General features: G+C 47.8%; 1 protein-coding gene across 2 annotated transcripts in view; it reads right to left on the minus strand.

Moving 5' to 3' along the window:
* The window catches only part of LOC147659376 (E3 ubiquitin-protein ligase TRIM39-like), a 200476-nt gene that overhangs the window by 35728 nt on the left and 144018 nt on the right, over window positions 1–20730 (minus strand). For both annotated transcript variants that reach the window (XM_086951789.1, XM_086951790.1), the window contains exons 4-5: window positions 20121–20143; window positions 13377–13495 (exon numbers count right to left, since the gene is read on the minus strand). In XM_086951789.1, the coding sequence (XP_086807915.1) occupies window positions 13377–13495; window positions 20121–20143 (142 nt within the window). The remainder of the gene's footprint in view (window positions 1–13376; window positions 13496–20120; window positions 20144–20730) is intronic.

Genomic DNA, 20730 nt, shown 5'->3' on the forward strand with positions numbered 1-20730 from the left:
GGTGTCATCAGTGTCACGAGATCGGGCACTGGAGGCGTGAGTGTCCCCATAACCCAGAGAATCAAGTACAGGAGGAGGAAGAGGAGAGTCAGACTCCCCACACTCCGAGATCAACAGTGGTCAAACTCAAAGTGGCAAAAGGAGGGACTTCCGCTCCCAGAGCCCCCGTTCCCCAGCCACCGAAGATCGGAGCAGTAAATAGGATATACCAGCAGATGCCCCTCCTGATAGACGGTGATGAATACTATGCTTTTAATCCAGTGACAGGACGATGTCTGAACGGAGAGTAATGCACCTTAGGAGCAGCACTAGAGGTAGACCAGAGAGGACCCTTTGTAGATGCGGAGGTAGCCGGACACCCCACTACCTTTCTGGTGGATACGGGTGCGACTCGTTCTACTGTACGATCCGCAGTGGTACCTAACCTGCCTCTGTCAGGACAGACCATTCAAGTTGTGGGTGTAACAAATAGGAAAATGACGAACCCACTGACCGAGCCAGTTCCAGTGAAAATAGGAAATTTCAGGGACAACCATCAGTTTGTGGTATGTGATTCTAGTCCAGTGTTTTTGTTAGGAAGGGATTTATTGTGCAAACTAAACTGTACCATCTATTGTACACCGAAGGGAGTAGAATTGGAGACAAATGATGATGATGCTGCCTTTAAGGTTGCAAACACACGTCTGTGCATAGAATTGTATCCTGCACTGACGGTGGAAGAACTCCCCTGGGACTTGAGGGAGACAGTCAGACAGGAGGTTTGGGATTTTACAGGAGAAGAGATTGGGCTGATCAAAGGTGTAGAGCCAGTCAGGATACAAGTAAGACATGATGCAGAATTTCCAAGAACACCCCAGTACAAGCTGACCCCAGAAACAATTGCGGGAATAAAACCTGTGATTGAGTCTATGATTAAACAGGGAATTCTGAAAGAAATAATGGGCAGTCCGTGTAACTCTCCGATTATGGGCTTGCAGAAGCCTAGCGGGAAGTACAGGATTGTGCAGGATTTACGGAAAGTGAACGACATTGTTGTTCCATGCTGTCCAGTGGTACCGAATCCATCAGTGATACTGTTCCAGATTCCAGCACAGGCTGAGTGGTTCACGGTGATTGACCTATGTAAATCATTTTTTTCAATACCATTGCATGAGGAGTTCCAATTTCTTTTCGCTTTTAAGCTGGAAAACCATGTATTAACATGGTGTCGTATCCCACAGGGGTATACAGAAAGCCCATCGATCTTTAATCATTTATTGAAGAAAAATCTTGAAAGTCTAGTACTGCCCCAGAACTCGGTTCTTGTACAGTACATAGACGACCTCCTTGTTGCGTCAGAAACAGAAGATGCCTGTAGAATAGACACCATTGCCTTGTTAAACCATCTGGCTGAAAATGGGCACAAGGTATCTCCTAGCAAGCTACACTATTGTCTTCCTGAAGTACAGTATCTGGGTCACAGAATAGAGAAGGGAATAAGAAAAGTGTCCCCAGACAGAATAGAGGCGATAATGAAAATGATGGTGCCCACCACACAAAGAGAGGTTAGAATGTTCCTGGGAATGGTTGGCTACTGTCGCCAGTGGATTGCAAACTTCTCCCTAAAAGCAAAACCTTTACAGAAACTGACGCTCAAGGACGTGAGTGATCCGGTACCATGGGACACAGACTGCATGATGGCTTTCCTGATGCTGAGAGAAGACTTATGTCAGGCTCCAGCCCTGGGAATGCCCGATTACACAAAATTGTTTTCACTGTTTTGCTGCGAGCGAGAGGGCTGCGCGTTAGCAGTTTTGACCCAAGATCACGGAGGTGCCCGTAGACCAGTTGCACATTTCTCGGCTACATTAGACCCAGTAGCCGCAGCGTTGCCCGGATGTCTCAAATCCGTTGCTGCAACGGGTGTCAGCATTGAGCGTTTTGAGAGCATTGTGATGGGGCATCCATTGGTGGTACACGTTCCGCATTCAGTAGAATTGTTAATGACAAGGACCAAAACGCAGCACCTGACTAACAACAGGCTCACACGCTACAAGCAGGTTATACTTGCTGCGGAGAATGTGACCCTAAAGAGGTGCTCAGTTTTGAACCCTGCTACGTTGATGCCATTGCCAAATGTTTTAGATGATGATTGTGAAGACCATGACTGCCTTGAAGTGACTGAACTGTGCACCAAACCGAGACCAGACATTGTCGATGAGCCTTTGGAAGACCCACACGAAATTCTCTTTGTAGATGGCTCATGTATAAGAGACAATGCTGGGCAGTTGAGAGCGGCTTTTGCAGTTTGCACAATTCATGGAATAATCGAAGCTGCCTGCTTAGAAGGAGTACATTCCGCCCAGGTAGCTGAGATAGTTGCGTTGACGCGTGCCTGTTTGTCAGCCAACAAGATTCGAGTCACCATATACACCGACAGCAGATATGGGTTCGGTGTGGTTCATGACTTCGGTCAGTTATGGTCTCAAAGGGGTTATATGACATCATCAGGTTCCCCTATCAGGAACGGAGAATTTGTCAGGTTACTGCTGGAAGCACTGCAGGGACCAGCAGAAAATGCACAGCACATAGTAAAGGTGCTGATTTTGTGTCCCTGGGTAACAAATATGCAGATGAAGTAGCACGTTATTGTGCCGAGCAAGCTTACTCCTTCACCGACCAGGTGGTTGAGGGAATGCACAGAGGGACAGAGCTAAACATGGTACTTGAAGTGGCAGATACTTGGGATGACTTGAGAAAGATGCAAGAGCAAGCTTCAGACTTCGAGAAAAGGGTGTGGGTGACCTCCGGTTGTACCAAAGGGAGTTTGGACTTGTGGATTTCAGCAGATGGGAGAGCTGTGTTACCGAATGAACTGGTGAGCCCGATGGCTCGTCAAATACACGGCCCCGTGCATTTAGGAAGAGATGCTATGATACGAGTGTTTAGGCAGACTTGGTATAACCCAAAGTTCAGAACGGCTGCGGAAGCGGTGTGTCAGAGGTGTGTTACGTGTCAACAGATGAATGTTGGGAAGAGGACACCAGTTACGTTGAGTCATGTGGGAAGGTCTGGAGGGCCTTTCAACAGAATGCAACTGGATTTCATTGAGATGCCAAAGTGTAACAGCCTCAGATGTGTCTTGGTCATTGTATGTGTGTTTTCCAGGTGGGTCGAGGCCTATCCCACTCGTAGGTGCGATACACTCACAGTAGCTAAATTATTGTTGAGAGAGTTAGTACCTAGATTCGGGGTCCCGACCTCTTTGGAATCGGACAGAGGAACGCATTCCAACAGTGAAGTTGTGAAGATGCTCTGTTCTGCATTGAACATTGATCAGAGATTGCATTGTAGTTATCGGCCGGAGGCTTCTGGCATAGTGGAGCAGATAAATGGGACACTTAAAGCGCGAATGGCAAAAGTGTGTTCATCTACGTCTCTGAAATGGCCAGATGCTCTGCCGTTGGTGTTGATGAGCATGCGTAGTACCCCAGACAGGAGAACAGGACTTTCACCCCATGAGGTGCTGATGGGAAGAGCTATGAGACTGCCATCAGTCCCCTCAGCGGCCTTGCTGAATATCACAGATGATCTGATTCTTGATTACTGCAAAGGACTATCTGACGTCATCCATTCTGTGTCCCATCAGGTGCAGACGGCAGAAATCCCGACTTCTAGAGACCTCTGTCATTACCTGTGTCCCAGATACTGGGTTCTCGTGAGGAAGCACGTGAGGAAGAGTTGCCTGGACGTCCGCTGGCGAGGGCCGTTCCAAGTCATCTTGGTGACGAACACGGCTGTGAAGTGTGGTGGACTGCCAAATTGGATCCACGCTTCTCATACCCGAAGAGTTCCAGCGCCCCTGGAAGAAACAGCTCCTCTCGTAGAAGAAAATCCAGCCGTGGAGGAAGATCCACAAGAGGGGACAAGCCAAGCTGTGGGGGTGTCTGAAGAGGCTGGTAACTCATCCGACCGAGCTGAGGGAGATCACAGCGACAGTGACACTGAAACTGCCACTGAATGGGAAAGCTGCTGTGAGGGTGATCCCAACTCTGGAGAAGCTGAAGGTCAGGATGAGCAGGTGGTGCCGTCAAGGAGCAGAGGAGTGAAAGGCACAGAGGCAAGTTGGCCTGAAAGACGGAAAAGGCTGAATGTGAGGCTGACCCCTGAAAAGGATCTTGCACCTGTATCTGAAGAATCAGAACTGGAAGGGGAAGGCCAGGAGTCAGAGTAAAAGGGTCCAAGGAGATCAAGGAGGGTGAGAGTACCCTGCAGAAGATACGCCACTCCGGAGTGGACCTATCCTTTGACAAATGCCAGGTGTACTGAGATCCGGGAGGGTGAGGTCGGTGCTGGTGACCGATACGGCCCCGAACTATAAATTGGAAGTGATACTGTTGGTGCCTGGACTGGAAATCGAAGGCTTACTGACAATCACTGTTCCTAACCCCCCTTTCTTCCTAAGCAAGATAAGTGATTTGATTTTAAACAGATTGACTTTCCCTACATTTGGCCTTGAAATACCTGCCTATGATGCAATAGTCCTTCATATGGAACTTTTAGACTACGTACTCTGCGCACTTGGAGAGAACCTGATCATTTGTAAATCGCTATAAAAGATACATAGAGCCGAGCGGAAGAAGAAGAAATTCAGGGACATCCCTTAGAGGACGGAGAAGGGTAGGGTCACCTGAACACGAAATGGACAATGAAAATTTGAAAGGGGAACTCTGCTTCTAGGTGTGGTTCGAGGAAATTCATAAAGCCAAGCAAGAGACTTTGTATTGCCAAGACTTTGTGTTGCTGCTAGAATCGAATCACACTGTCTGAGACCACGGAGGCTGGGAACCCGACTCGTAGGGCAAAATGTATTATAGGTACACTATTAGGGTTAGTAATTTTCTTCATATTTGTTGTAGTTTTAGTTTCGTATTTAGCACCACAAGAGCAGGAAGTGGAGGTCAAGGGAACACCTATACCTACCACTCCTAGCCACAAGGAGGTAAACATAGGAGCCGAGAAAGCTTTGCTAGCTGAAGAAAGCCGTAGATTACATGCTGATCTGTCCAAGGGAAACTTTGGGAAGAATGCTTATGCTAAATTGTTGTATGAGTACATTGATGCGATGGATGCGAAAGATTGTTATGTGTGTATGCAATTGCCAGCTTCAGTAGACGAGGGTATTAGATACCATCACCTGCCATTAACGTATGGAATTTCATGTAGCTTGCTGCTTAGCATATGTTATGGGAGATCACATTTTGAATATTTCTTTTCGAACTATGATGCTGTGTTACCAGAAGTCCCAAACTATAAGCATTTGAACAAGTGGGATTATTATAAGTCTGAGGATAGACTTAGATATTTTTTCATTCCAACAAAAACCATAGATACCTCATATGCACATCGACACAACTTGACCTGCTCATTGACAGAGGTAGAGAAGAAGTTTGTAGAGCAAGTCGAAGACAGATATCAAAAACAGAAGCAGTTGCAGACGTCAGGTCAGGGTAAGGTAGATTGGACGGATGAGGAGCTTGGACATAAGTCAAAGGGAAGCTATGGTCCGATAGCATTGGACATGGTGCAGAAAGGAAAGCTGTGTCTACATAGGCCAAAGACATATTACGAGAATGTGTATGTGGGTGAGACAACTTGTGAACACACTTTCAAATTAGAATATTACACTAAAGATTTCCTGAAGAGTGTGGTGCAAGTGATTCCTACGGTGTATTTTGTCTGTGGGAAAAATGCGTATGTGAGACTGCCAGACAAGTGGTATGAGACATGCTACTTGGCGATTGATTTCCTAAGATATATCACACTGAGGATTTTGATCAGGTGGAGGGTGGAAAATTAACAAGGGTAAAGAGAGGAGAAAGTGCGGGTGCAATAGTGGGTGATATATTTGGAGCTGCAATACCGATGTTGGAAGTGATTTTAAACGATGTGAAGATACGAAGATTGGCAACTGTGGTTGATGAGCTTTCAATGAGTACAGCTAAGTCACTAGTGCTGATTCATGGTGAAATGTTATCGATTAGAGCAATGGTTATGCAGAACCGTCTTGCTCTAGACGTCCTTCTGGCAAAAGAGGGCGGAGTCTGTAAACTTTTGAAGGTTCAGGAATGTTGCACCTATATTCCAGATAACTCTAAGGATCTGAAGAAATATATACGCAACATTACTGCAATCCATTATGAAATCGAGGATTTCACACAAGAGAATACGTGGGAGAAAGTTGGTAAAGGATTTGGGAGCATTGGAAACCGGTTTGCAAATCTGGGAAGGAGTTTCCTTGAATTCATATTAGAACCTCTTCTCATCATAGTGGCATGTGTCATCGGATTATGGGGTTTAGTGAGATTGTACAAATGGTATAGATCAAATAGGTTTGCGAGGTCCATGAGGGTACAAAAACAGAGAATGGAGAACTTGCAGGACAATCAATATCGGAGTTTAAGAGCATTAGAAATGCTCCGGCGAGGGAACGTCGCCACAAGTGCTGTTTAGACCTGTCCCTACCCTAGGGAATGTGGGATGGTGGTGATGACACAGGTCATCAAAGGGGGGACTGAGAGAGCGCAAAAACTGTGTTAGAATTTGTAGGGGTGCATCATATTCACAAGTAATCCGCACCCGCACATGTAGAGGCTTATAATCCTGTTTAAATGTGACATAAAGCTATAAACTCATGTACCAGAATTTTCCATAGCTGCAACGTAACGTGTTTAAAATACTAATGCCATGTAATCCAAGAAATGTATTTTGAAAGTAATGCTAGTTCGGTTAAAGTGTGTTTAAAGAAACATCATGTATTCCAATGCATGTTTAGTAATTCATTATTGTATTCATGTAACGACATAGAAGTGTTCAGTTGGGAAATGTATTCTTTTCTTTTTGCTATAATGATGTAGGCCTAACGGGTAAAACTGTTTGCCAAAAGTTAGGGGGTGACATCTCGAACCTTGCAGAGGCCCAGGTGGGGATAACGGATTGAGTAGGCCGAGTTAGGAATGTGTCTGCTAACTTTAAATCATGGAACTGCCCCTTTCCTAGAAGGTTGCCTTAAAGAATTAATTGCAAGTAGCATGTTGTTGCGAACCGATTTATGTGCGTCCTTTTGCAGGTGCAAGGTTAGCCAAAGATAGTAAAGAAGGGCCTATTGTATATGAGAGTTAGAATGATAGTTACAGACCCGGAGGAGTGGTTGTGGAATTTTAGGGAAGCAACTTCAAGCGGAGATGACTGTGGGACCCAAGGCCGTTTATCAACGAACAAGGATGAAGACATCAAGGAGAAGACCCTTTGAAAACTAACACTCTGAGAGGGGCGTACCTTGGGGCGTGTCAACTGAATTTTGGGTTTCGTATTAGGGACAGCACCCCGGGAGGAGAGCAGAGTAGAAGCGCACAAGGGCGAAGAAAGATGCTGGGTAGGCAGAGAGCTTCTTGTGAGATGAATTCAAGAGGCTAAGTCCGAACCGAGTGAGTGAACTTCTTTGGAAGTCACCACGGCTGACACCTTTTTGTTAGGGAAGATCCGGTTGTAGGGATGACACTTAGTATAGTGTAGGGATAGACTTATCCTGATGTATTTCTTCCTTTCTTCCATGTCTACCAAGACCCAGATCATAGCAATCCTTGCAAGCTTAGGTGTCTTGGAAATTATATTAGTGCTGTTTCTCAGTCGTTTGAGACTTTTCCGTAGGATTATGTTTGTATTAGTACCTGTGTATTTGCTGAACCTTTTACTGAGGTGTTTATATACACAACTGCTTTTGGCTTTATAATAAATCTTTAAACTTGACTTTTTGTCAGTGGTTCTTTGGGGAAGGAGATGGAAGTGATCCGAATTGACTTGTTGAAAAAGATTGCCTTCTACACTCTATGACAGGTACAAAGGTCTAATCGACCTGTGACGGGATTCTAGAGATCTATTTCAAATTCTAGATTAAGTTTCCCGCCTTTCCAGAACCATGTACTAATACATGTGTGACCTGTTCTGTGTGAGGGAAGCAGGCACTTCTGCATGTGGGACCTGTTCTGTGTGAGGGAAGCATGCACTTCTGCATGTGTGACCTGTTCTGTGTGAGGGAACCATGTACTAATGCATTTGTGACCTGTTCTGTGTGAGGGAAGCAGGCACTTCTGCATGTGGGACCTGTTCTGTGTGAGGGAAGCATGCACTTCTGCATGTGTGACCTGTTCTGTATGAGGGAAGCATGCACTCATACATCTCATGGGCACTTCTGCATGCATATAACTGACCAAAGTGCAAAATGCTTCCCATTCTGAATGCGTTAGACGTGTTCTGGGTCTCTTTCAGGTGCTGAGAGAATGAGAGGTTTGTTCGTTATGCCATTGCACGCGATCCCAATCAACTAACATCAATACCACAAAAACTGTGATGTTAGAAGATCACTAGTCCTCCTTTCAGGGCTCATGCAGCATCCCACAGGAGTCTCCTTAGGAGACTGGAGGAAACGCCTCACCTGTCATTTGATGGCATTCTTCATCATGGGCCTCCTCTCATCAAGAGGAGTAAGTACCAACTTGATGGGCTCAACCAAGTCAGAGTTTGGGAGCTCGAGGTAAATGTCCTTTCTGCTAAATACAGGGTTCCAGTTAAAGATGGCTGCGGAGAAACCCTAGATACCTCTTTATTCCATATCATCCGTGTCACTGTTAGATAAATCGAATGCTAGATGTATCTTGAAACATAGCGGTTCTACATCTGAAACTGGTGAGTTGATATCAGTATGCCCATATGGGCCCTATCAGTATGCCCATATGGGTCACTCGGCTTCCTTCAGGGCTTGGACTCCCCGCCTGTCTCTCCCTGAAACAAACGGAAGATTGTAGAAAAGTATTAATACTCTTCTGTTTTCATGCATGCTTAATATGTATATACCTCACCCAAGAATGGTGGAGACTTGTTCTGAGTGACAGAAACTTGCACGTCTTAGATAAGTTCAAAGTATCGGAAGGCAGCACTTTCACACGCGCAGAGCCTATGCTGAGAGATGGAAGCACCCATCACTGCATGTGGACGAGCTATGAGTGAGGGAAACTTGCACTTTTGCTTGGCATGTTCAGAGTGAGGGATGCTTGTACATTTGCAAGACCTGCTCTGAGTGAGGGAATCTTGCACTTTTGCAGTTGAAGGATCTCTTTAGAGAGGGAAGCTTGCACATATACATGTGCTAAACCTGTACTGAGTGAAGCTTACACTTCTGAATGCTTCGGGCCTGATCTGAGAGTGGGAATCTTGTCCTCTTGGAGGTCCTGGACATGTGTTGAGCATGGGATGCTTACTCTTCTGCATGTTCAGGACCTTTTCTGAAAGATGTATTCAGTTTGTACAGAAACCAGAAAATCAGGACCTATTTTGAGTGAGGAAAACATCTACTAATGCATGTCCTGTAGACCATCTGAACCAGCAAAGCTTTCCCGTTTGCCTGTGTGACATATTTTGAGTGTGGGATGTTAGCACTGCTGCATATGCTATACCTCTTCTGAGTGAGTGTAGCTTGTTCCTATGTAAATGTAAATGTGCTGGACTTGTAAAGCGCACAGCTGCCCGTAAGCGTCCCGGCGCTTGCTTAGGGAACCCGTCCTGGTATTCCCCTGTGAGAAACCACGGCAGGGTGTCCACAAGGTGAAAGCCAGGCATCCCACCGCGAGGAGCCGTAGTGGAGATTAAGCAAGCTATTGCCCAGAGTCGCAGAGTGTGACCCCGTGAGTTGAGTAGGCACCAGAGCGAGAATTGTCGAGTCCATGGAATTTTGAGCCCGAGACCCGCCGAGGCGGGGAATCGAACCCTGGTCCACAGTCGATCTCAGCTTCCGGGTCTGCCGCCTCTAACCACTGAGCCACGGTTCTCCTATGCATGTGTAAACCTTTTCTGAGTCTATGAAGCTTGCTCCTCTGTGTGTGCTATACCTGTTCTGAATGGGTGAAGTTTGCACCTTTCCATGTGCTATACTTGTTCTGAGTGAGTGAAGCTTGCTCCTCTGCATGTGCTAAACCTGTCTGTTCTGAGTGAGTGAAGCTTGCTCCTCTGCATGTGCTTTACCTCTTTTGAATGTGTGAAGCTTGAGCCTCTGGATGTGCGATACCTATTCTGAATGAGTGAAGCCTGCTCCTCTGCGTGTGCTATACCTGTTCTGAATGGGTGAAGTTTGCACGTTAGGAGAGCTTGCACTTCTGCAAATCTTAGACAGTCTCTAACAGATAGAACCTTGCACTTTTGAATGTGCTGGGCATGTTGTCTTTCCGGGAAGATTACACTTTTGCATGCGCAGGACCTGTTCCGAGTGAGTGATTAACCCACCCCTGTGTTTCCTAGACAGGTTCTGAGTAAGGAAAGACTGCCCCTTTGTATGTGTGAAATATTCTGAGGAGGGGTACTTGCACTTTGGTACTTCACGGACATGTTCTGAGTAAATGTAAATGTAAATGTCAAGGTATTTGTAGAGCGCACTGTCACCAAGCGGTTTCCTGGCGCTATTACTCATACCGCTGTGGAACCCCTCCTGGCTTTCCCTGTGAAGTGTCCACTCCTGGGCACCCCCAGGGTGAAGCCAGGCATCCACAGCGCTGTTGGGGCCGGTGTGGAGGTTAAGCAAGCTATTGCCCAGAGTTGCAGCGTGGGACCCATGATTAGAATAGGCACCGAGGCGAGAAATCAGGTCCGAGGAATTATGAGCCCAAGACCCGCTGAGGCGGGAATTGAACCCTGGTCCCGGACCAGAACTCTGCATCAGGGTCTGCCGCTCTAACCATTGAGCCACACTCCTCCACTGAGTGAGGGAAGCTTGTACCTTTCCAAGTGCCTGAAACTTGCACTTATGCATGTACTCGATCATAGGTACTCGCAAATATTTTCCGGGGGGACCGGGGGTTTTGAGGGAAGGTTGGTTTTAGGTGTGACGAGAACCGCACTGATGCCAGCAGGGTGGTGGTCGGGGAGGGAGCATAAAGTGGGTGTAGGGGAAGCATGTACATCTAGTTACTGAACTGAATTGCACAATGAGCAACCAGAGAACCTGGGATGAATCCTGGCTTCCCCACTTGACCAAATTGTGTGATTCTGGGCAATTGTTTTACTTCAATTTATCTCCTTTAACTTCAGTATCACATATAAGAGGACCGCAAAATACAAGACTTCAGGATGCGTGCTGTACAAAACCTTCTCCAGTGTTTGGATTTAATCACTAATGGCATTGTTGTCAGGGTGGGGAAGCATGAGTGTTTCTAAATTCATGTCTGAAAACTATCACTTTAAAAAAAATACTACTGAATGCACTGCTATTATCTAATTTCCTAAGGTGAAACGCTTTTGCAAGTTAATTAAATACATATTTGTAAATGTTTGCTGTCTTTAAAGGTGTTCCTACAGTTAAGGGGTGCAGTATACCTTAGTTAGTTACTTCCTTTCTTTAACTAAAATTAACCTTTAAATAAATGTTTGTGGTTTATTGAACATTTTTAAAATGTTAGTACTGAGTCGAGTGAACAGCAGTCCAGTGCTACTGTTAGCCAGGAGGGCGCATGTAAAGGTCAGAAGAGCCGCATAAAGCCCCCGGGCCGTAATTTAAGTCTCACTGTACTAGACCTATTCAAGTGAGCGAAGCTTACATTTCTGCATGTCCTTATGCATGTGCAGAACCTATTCTGGGTGAGTGAAGCACCCACCCCTGCATGTCCTTAACAAGTTCTGTGACCGGGAATGACTGAGGGAAAATTGCACTTTTGTGCGGCATGTTTAGAGTGAGGGACGCTTGCTCTTTTGCATTTGCAAGACCTGCTCTGAGTGAGGGAAGCTTGCAGTTCTGCATGTGTTAGACCTGCTCTGTGTGAGGGAGGCTTGCAGTTCTGCATGTGTTAGACCTGCTCTGAGTGAGGGAAGCTTGCAGTTCCGCATGTGTTAGCCCTGCTCTGTGTGAGGGAGGCTTGCAGTTCTGCATGTGTTAGACCTGCTCTGAGTGAGGGAAGCTTGCAGTTCTGCATGTGTTAGACCTGTTCTGAGTGGGTGAATCTTGCACTTCTGCAAGCCCTGGACATGTTCTACGTGTAGGATGCTCCCACTTTTGATGTGCAGGACCGGTTATAAGTGAGGTTAGCATCCTCCTGCATGCCCTGGACACGTTCTGAGTAAAGGAAGCTTCCGTTGCTGTATCACTGAGACGATGACGGTGAGCATGTTTGCTCAGATCCCATAGTGAACTCCACAGTGTGTGTCTGATCGAGTGGCGGTGGACGAAAAACATGTCCCTCTGTATGATTCTGACTATGTCACTGTGCCATTGCCTCCATCATTGAGTCAGCGATTTTGCAGGGGTTCAGGTCCCTCCACATGCATGCGCGAACCCAGACACGCTTTCCAACTAAAGACCCGTCTCTCACCTACCATACAAGGTAACTAATCGACCATCTCCTCACCGACCACCTCAGCTACCATCAGCCTCTCAACGCCACACAGTCCAGCCCAATCACAGTACAGAAACAACACTCATCACCACCACAGACAACATCCACATGATCCTTGCCAGAGAAGACCCGGCAGCCCTCATTCTTCTGCAGCATCTGACACAGTCTCACACCCCATCCGGCGCCTGCACCAGATTGGCATCCGAGGACCCACTCTCCGCTGCATCGGCTCCTTCGTAACGGATAGAACACAATCTACCAGCTGTGAAGGGCCTCAAGATTCATCGCTCAGCCTCACCCTCTTCACCGCATACATGATCTCTCTGGCCAACGTCAGCAACACACTTGGCATCAACATCCTCTCCTTTGCTGATGACACACAATTCATACTCTCCCTCTCAGACAAGAGGCCCAATACAAGAAACAAGTTCACTGCCTGCATGACCAAAGTCACAAACTGAATAAAAGCCTCCTGTCTCTCGCTCAAAATCAACAAAACAAGAGTAAAGATCTTTGGCAAGAACACCTCACCATGGGACTTCAACTGGTGGTCGGACAAACTCAGAGCCACACACAAAACCTACGCCAGGAACCTCTGAATAATCATTGACAGCAAACCGGACATGACCACACAAGTCACAGCAGTCACTGCATCCCGCTTCACACCCTGAAGATGATGAGGAAGATCTTCAAAAGGCTTCCTAGCAACACTAGAAAAAACATCACTCACACCCTAGTCACCCACAAGCTGGACTATGGAAACACCCTCTACACCAGGACCAACACGCAACTCACTAAAAGACTACAAATCATCCAGTACTCAGCAGCCAGACTCATCCTCAACCTCGCACAAAAACCTCACATCACACCACACCACACCTCAGGGAACCTCACTGGCTCCCGATACACAATGCTCTCATTTCAAACTCCTCAAACACACATTCAAGGTTCAAGTCTATTTACCTTTATATTTCTTGATCGCCTCTTCCGGTTTCTGAATTTTCACAATTTCAATATTTGTCTCTTTTTCTCTTCTTTTCTTCATCTCCTGCTCTGGACCCTGAAACTTCACCTTCTTACACCTGGAAGGACACAGATCATTTTAGTGTTACAGAACGCTGCAGGGTCTAAAAAGGAACAGCATAAGCACCTTTTTAGAAATAAAATACAGACCTGCATGTTGCGTGTGTTACTACACACACACACACACAATAATGACAGCTCAATGGGTATCTCAAAGTGTCACACATTATCCCTGTCTATTTATCGGTCTATCTGTATCACTCTCTTTCTCTCTCACATCTCTCATTGTTTCTCCCGCTCTCTGACTTTGTGTGTCTCTCCCCATCTCCCTCTCTTTCCAAAGCACTTGGGATCTCAATGGTAACTGTGAGCATCCCCTGTTACTGTAAATATACACACAAACACAGTCCGTACATTGTTTTGCTCTCTTTCTCCCACTTTCCTTTGCTCTCTCTGACTTTTAGAGCAGAAAAATAACTGTGAACAACTACTGCCGAATGGCCTGTAGCTCGTAGCGTGGTTAGAAATACGCAGTCTAGACTCCTGTAAGATGGCCTGTAGCTCCTAGCGTGGTTAGAAATACGCAGTCTAGGCTCCTGTAAGATGGCCCGTAGCTCCTAACGAGGTCTAGACATAAGCAGTCTAGGCTCTTGTAAGATGGCACATAGCTCCTAGAGTGGTACAAGCATAAACAGTCTAGCCTCCTGTAAGATGGCCTGTAGCTCCTAGTTTGGTCTAGAAATAAGCAGTCTAGGCTCTTGTAAGATGACACATAGCTCCTAGAGTGGTCCAGGCATAAGCTTCTAGGCTCCTGTAAGATGGCCCGTAGCTCCTAGAGTGGTACAGGCATAAGCAGTCGAGGCTCCTGTAAGATGGCCCGTAGCTCCTAGAGTGGTACAGGCATAAGCAGTCGAGGCTCCTGTAAGATGGCACATAGCTCCTAGAGTGGTACAGGCATAAGCAGTCTAGGCTCCTGTAAGATGGCCCATAGCTCCTAACACGGTCTATACATAAGCAGTCTAAGATGGCAGATAGCTCCTAGAGTGGTACAGGCATAAGCAGTCGAGGCTCCTGTAAGATGGCCCGTAGCTCCTAGAGTGGTACAGGCATAAGCAGTCGAGGCTCCTGTAAGATGGCACATAGCTCCTAGAGTGGTACAGGCATAAGCAGTCGAGGCTCCTGTAAGATGGCCCATAGCTCCTAACACGGTCTATACATAAGCAGTCTAAGATGGCAGATAGCTCCTAGAGTGGTACAGGCATAAGCAGTCGAGGCTCCTGTAAGATGGCCCGTAGCTCCTAGAGTGGTACAGGCATAAGCAGTCGAGGTCCTGTAAGATGGCCCGTAGCTCCTAGAGTGGTACAGGCATAAGCAGTCTAGGCTCCTGTAAGATGGCACATAGCTCCTAGAGTGGTACAGGCATAAGCAGTCGAGGCTCCTGTAAGATGGCACATAGCTCCTAGAGTGGTACAGGCATAAGCAGTCGAGGCTCCTGTAAGATGGCCCGTAGCTCCTAGAGTGGTACAGGCATAAGCAGTCGAGGCTCCTGTAAGATGGCACATAGCTCCTAGAGTGGTACAGGCTTAAGCAGTCTAGGCTCCTGTAAGATGGCCCATAGCTCCTAACACGGTCTATATATAAGCAGTCTAAGATGGCACATAGCTCCTAGAGTGGTACAGGCATAAGCAGTCGAGGCTCCTGTAAGATGGCCCGTAGCTCCTAGAGTGGTACAGGCATAAGCAGTCGAGGCTCCTGTAAGATGGCCCGTAGCTCCTAGAGTGGTACAGGCATAAGCAGTCTAGGCTCCTGTAAGATGGCACATAGCTCCTAGAGTGGTACAGGCATAAGCAGTCTAGGCTCCTGTAAGATGGCTCATAGCTCCTAGAGTGGTACAGGCATAAGCAGTCTAGGCTCTTGTAAGATAGCCCGTAGCTCGGGCCTCCTAACGGGGTTAGAAATACGCAGTCTAAGCTATTGTAAGATGGCTCCTGGGATGGTACAGGCTTATGATGTCTCAGCTTTGTTCCTAAGTCATTGTACTGAGACGGTGCAGCCTCTTAGCGTGGGAGCCTATGCGCACTGACTGAATGATGCTTTGCTTTAACAGCTGCATCACACATGTGGAGAGGAGGGTAACTCATGCAGCAGCCCAATCATGACCTAGTAACACAAAATATGCAAAAGTGAAAAGAGGAGGGTCCTGCAGGGGTCTGGGACCTGTCCTGAGGACACAACCGGGCACTCAGCTGACCTCAGTGACCCACAACAAAAGGTTGGTAGAAACATCAGCAGAAGGCAAAGGGTGGTCCCGAGGTCCTGATACACAGTAAAGGATGCACTTGCTTCTCTGCTAGCAGGTGTTATTCACAGTCCGTTGTGGGGTGCCCTTATTGTTAGGAGGCAGAATCGTCATCATGGAGTTTATTAATGCCCTTTCTAGCTTTACATACAGGTCTTCCAAGGGAAGAACTGTGCTGAGGGTCATGCGGGAATGCGCTGCGATAAATGCTGCACGCCTTTACCCTGCGAGTACTTACAACAAACAGAGATCCACAGAGCGAGAGGCGGCTCCTTGAGGTGTAACTGCTGAGATCACAAAGATCCTCTGCTAGACAGGATTCTCTGCGGCTCTTAACATCAGCCTTAGACGTTGTGCACTTGACAATCTCCGTAGTACTTAACATAAGTATCTGTGGAATCCTTCTAGCTTGAGATCTCTAAATGTGCTGCATCTCTGGATCGTTGAGCTCTTGCACCTTGGGTTCCTTGAAACCCCACACTCGTTAATATCTGGATCCTGCACCTTGGAATCTCTAAACGCCCTGCACGTTCAAATCCCAGAGATCCTGTATCTTGGATTCGCTGTAAGTCCTCCACCTTGTCCTTGGCATTCCCTGAAGTCTCGATCATTGGAATCTCTGCAGTTCTGCACCTTGGAATTTTTGGATTCCTCTAATATGGAATAACTAGAGGCCTGCAGACTGGACTCACTGAAGCCCTGACCCCCAGAACAAATTGGGCGCCTGCACCGCGGAACTAATCGGGCACCTGCACCTCAGAACTAATCGGGCACCTGCACCTCGGAACTAATCGGGCGCCTGCACCTCGGAACTAATCGGGCGCCTGCACCTCGGAACTAACCGGGCGCCTGCACCTCGGAACTAATCGGGGGGGAGTTTGCGGCGCCTCCACCTGGGGGGGGGACTCTTGCGGCGCCTCCACCTGGGAGGAGGGGACTGTTGCGGCGCCTCCACCTGGGGGGAGGGGACTCTTGCGGTGCCTCCACCTGTGGGGGGGGGGGACTCTTGCGGCGCCTCCACCTGGGGGGGGGGGGGGGGACTCTTGCGGCGCCTCCACCTGGGGGGGGGGGGACTCTCGCGGCGCCTCCACCTGGGGGGGGGGGGACTCTCGCGGCGCCTCCACCTGGGGGGGGGGGGACTCTTGCGGCACCTCCACCTGGGGGGGGGGGACTCTTGCGGCACCTCCACCTGGGGGGGGGGGGGACTCTTGCGGCACCTCCACCTGGGGGGGGGGGACTCTTGCGGCACCTCCACCTGGGGGGGGGGGACTCTTGCGGCGCCTCCACCTGGGGGGGGGGACTCTCGCGGCGCCTCCACCTGGGGGGGGGGGGGGACTCTTGCGGCACCTCCACCTGGGGGGGGGGGACTCTTGCGGCACCTCCACCTGGGGGGGGGGGACTCTTGCGGCACCTCCACCTGGGGGGGGGGACTCTTGCGGCACCTCCACCTGGGGGGGGGGGGACTCTTGCGGCACCTCCACCTGGGGGGGGGGGGGACTCTTGCGGCGCCTCCACCTGGGGGGGGGGGGGACTCTTGCGGCGCCTCCACCTGGGGGGGGGGACTCTTGCGGTGCCTCCACCTGGGGGGGGGGACTCTTGCGGCGCCTCCACCTGGGGGGGGTGGGACTCTTGCGGCGCCTCCACCTGGGGGGGGGGACTCTTGCGGCACCTCCACATGGGGGGGGGGACTTGCGGCGCCTCCACATGGGGGGGGACTCTTGCGGCGCCTCCACCTGTGGGGGGGACTCTTGCGGTGCCTCCACATGGGGGGGGGACTCTTGCGGCGCCTCCACCTGGGGGGGCGGGGACTCTTGCGGCGCCTCCACCTGGAGGACTTTGGGGTCCTGAACCTGGGGGGCTTTGGGGTCCTGCAGTCGTACTCGACTGCCAATTCTGTTCTTGGACATCTCATTTCAAGGCTTTGAGCTTTGGTTTGACTACTTCTAAATGGCTGCTTCTACCTCCTCCCTAAGATGGATCCTCGACTTTTCTTCAATTTTTTGTTGTTGTGACTGCTCCAAGCTGCAGTTCAGTAAAGTACTGGAGGGTAAGCCCCTCTGTTAGGACCCAAACTGCTTTCAGATTATCCTAAAACCCGTCCACTAGATATTTATTCAATAGCAGTTCCAAAAGTGAAATGGAGCCTCTAGCAGGAAGATACTCCCTCTGTAGCTCCTGCCGGTGTCTCTTTTGCTCGCCTCCTCACCACCTCCCTCTGCATCTCTGAAATAATGGTATTTATATTTCGGCAGATAAGATATCCGTCACCGTTGTGATGGAGTAACCAGTCCGCCGAAATCTAAATCAGACCCTTGGTTCAACCCTTATAGAAATCACTATTGACATTAAAGGAACTGAGGGTTGAACTAAGGGATATCTTATCCGCCGAAATATAAATACCATTATTTCCTATGCGGTTTATATTTCAGCGGACGGGATATCCGTCATCGTTGTGATGGTGTAACCAGTCCGCCGAAATCTACATCAGACCCTTGGTTCAACCCTTATAGAAATCACTATTGACATTAAAGGAACTGAGGGTTGAACTAAGGGATATCTTATCCGCCGAAATATAAATACCATTGTTTCCTATGCGGTTCATATTTCAGCGGACGGGATATCCGTCACCGTTGTGATGGTGTAACCAGTCCGCCGAAATCTAAATCAGACCCTTGGTTCAACCCTTATAGAAATCACTATTGACATTAAAGGAACTGAGGGTTGAACTAAGGGATATCTTATCCGCCGAAATATAAATACCATTATTTCCTATGCGGTTCATATTTCAGCGGACGGGATATCCGTCATCGTTGTGATGGTGTAACCAGTCCGCCGAAATCTACATCAGACCCTTGGTTCAACCCTTATAGAAATCACTATTGACATTAAAGGAACTGAGGGTTGAACTAAGGGATATCTTATCCGCCGAAATATAAATACCATTATTTCCTATGCGGTTCATATTTCAGCGGACGGGATATCCGTCACCGTTGTGATGGTGTAACCTGTCCACCAAAATCTAAATCCGTCCCTGAATCTGAGACAATGAGCGGAATAGGGAAGAAACTAAAAAGTGCACTTTTAATAGAATGACCATTGGATTCATTTATACCGGTGTTGAGGAAAAATACATGACACCGACTCAGCGAGAGGTACGAGCCCCTTCCGTGCTGAGTGTTCTAGCACATGCAGGACATCTTATTGAACTGCTACTTTCTCTAGCTCAGAGCAATATCTTCGAGTGCTCTACTTTACATACAACTTTTAACAATGAACCACACGGATGCCATCCATGCCCATTTTATCTGGTCTCGTTTATCAACAACTGCTGCAGTCCACACACCTCTCATTTTTATAAACGTTGATCTTTTCACGCGCTCACTGGGACTGGAACAGACGGGCTGACGTGCAGTGCATTACGCTTGTGTTAGGCGACCATATCACCATAAAAGTATAGGTTTGTTTTAAATTTTAATAACTGCTCTAAAGCTTTTCCCTTGGGAAGACCCTGGAGTTAATCACAAGTGGGTGAAACGTGTTGGCATAACATTCTGAACATACAGCATCAGAGTGGAATGGTCAATTATGCATCAACCTCTGAATGTGAATTATTAAGCCTGAATATCAAATGTGTTACATTAACATAGCTCAACATCTCTATAACTTTGTCTCAGGTTGAAGAACTGTAGTAAAATTCTCTCCCCTGCACCTGCCATTGTCTTGCATTAGATGCGTTCATATAGTTACTAATTCCCAAGAATGCTTTCACAAATTGTGCCCACTTTCATCTTTGTTACTAAATTAGCTCTGGGTACTTAGGTCACACCCACTCCTTGAACTGGAGCAAAACACAGGGGTTGTAACCTCTGCAGCACTACACAGACCCCTGCCTGAAGGATAAGATAGGGTTAGGAGAGGGCTGAGTATTCCACTGATGCCCCTGAGCATTTGATAGATGTTTGAGGATTGGCAAGGGGGACAGAAAATCTTGAAGGCGATTTTGAATATTCAAGGTTTTTGGAAAACTGAGGCAGTGCATCTCAAAAATGGGGCTTTTGTGAAAACACGAGTGTTCCTGGCCTTGTGTGGTATTTTCATAAGATTATGAGTTTATTAAAGTTCCAAGGCCGCACTCTGAACTCAACTACAGTTTCTTAGAGTGAAAAAGACTGTGGATGTTTTGAGAACAAGCCAGGGGTCTTAACACTGTCTGGAGCTTTTGAAAGACAAGGGAGTAGTTATGAGGTGATAAGCATATAATAATAGTACGAGGTGGTACTGCTCTGGAAGCAGAGTGGATGTCTGTGAGCTCAGTACTGACATTTCCACACTGCAGCCAAACCTGATCCTTACACACTGAGAGGAGGAGAAGAAACCAGCCTTACCTGTCCAGGGTGCTTCTGACATCCTGCAAAACAGAAGAACAGGCAGAAGGACATCAGTTTCAATGACAGATTTCAAATTCTTGCAGAAGTGTAGGTATAATAGAAGTTGTAAAATTCAAGTTTAGTCAAACATGGAAGCGTCTCACGCAAGGAGAAACTGGGGTGCCAACCTCACACCTCAACACACACAGTCTGTGATATTCTACATGGGGTCATGTGACACGGCACAGTTTGTGATATCCCAAAAGGGGCCCACAAGGCAGCAGAACTGATAAATTCTGCATCAAGGCAGATGGCAGCGCAGTCTGTGATATCCTGAATGGCGTCACATGTTAGAGCGCCGTGTGATACAATAAATGGGAGTACATCACAGTCTGCAATATTCTAAATTGGGTGACGTAACAGTGATATTTTTAATGGTGTCACATGACCGCATATTCTGTGATAATCTGCATGGGGTCACATGACATACAGTCTGATTTTGGGGATGTGACACCATAGTCTGTGAGACTCTGCACAAGGTCTTAAGACACAGCGATGATATATTTTGAATGGGGGTCATACGATAGTCTGTGATACTCTGAATGGGTCACATGACACAGCAAAGCCT

This window comes from Lissotriton vulgaris, unplaced genomic scaffold (genome assembly GCF_964263255.1).
Source record: "Lissotriton vulgaris unplaced genomic scaffold, aLisVul1.2 SCAFFOLD_922, whole genome shotgun sequence".
NCBI classification, from domain to species: Eukaryota; Metazoa; Chordata; class Amphibia; order Caudata; family Salamandridae; genus Lissotriton; species Lissotriton vulgaris.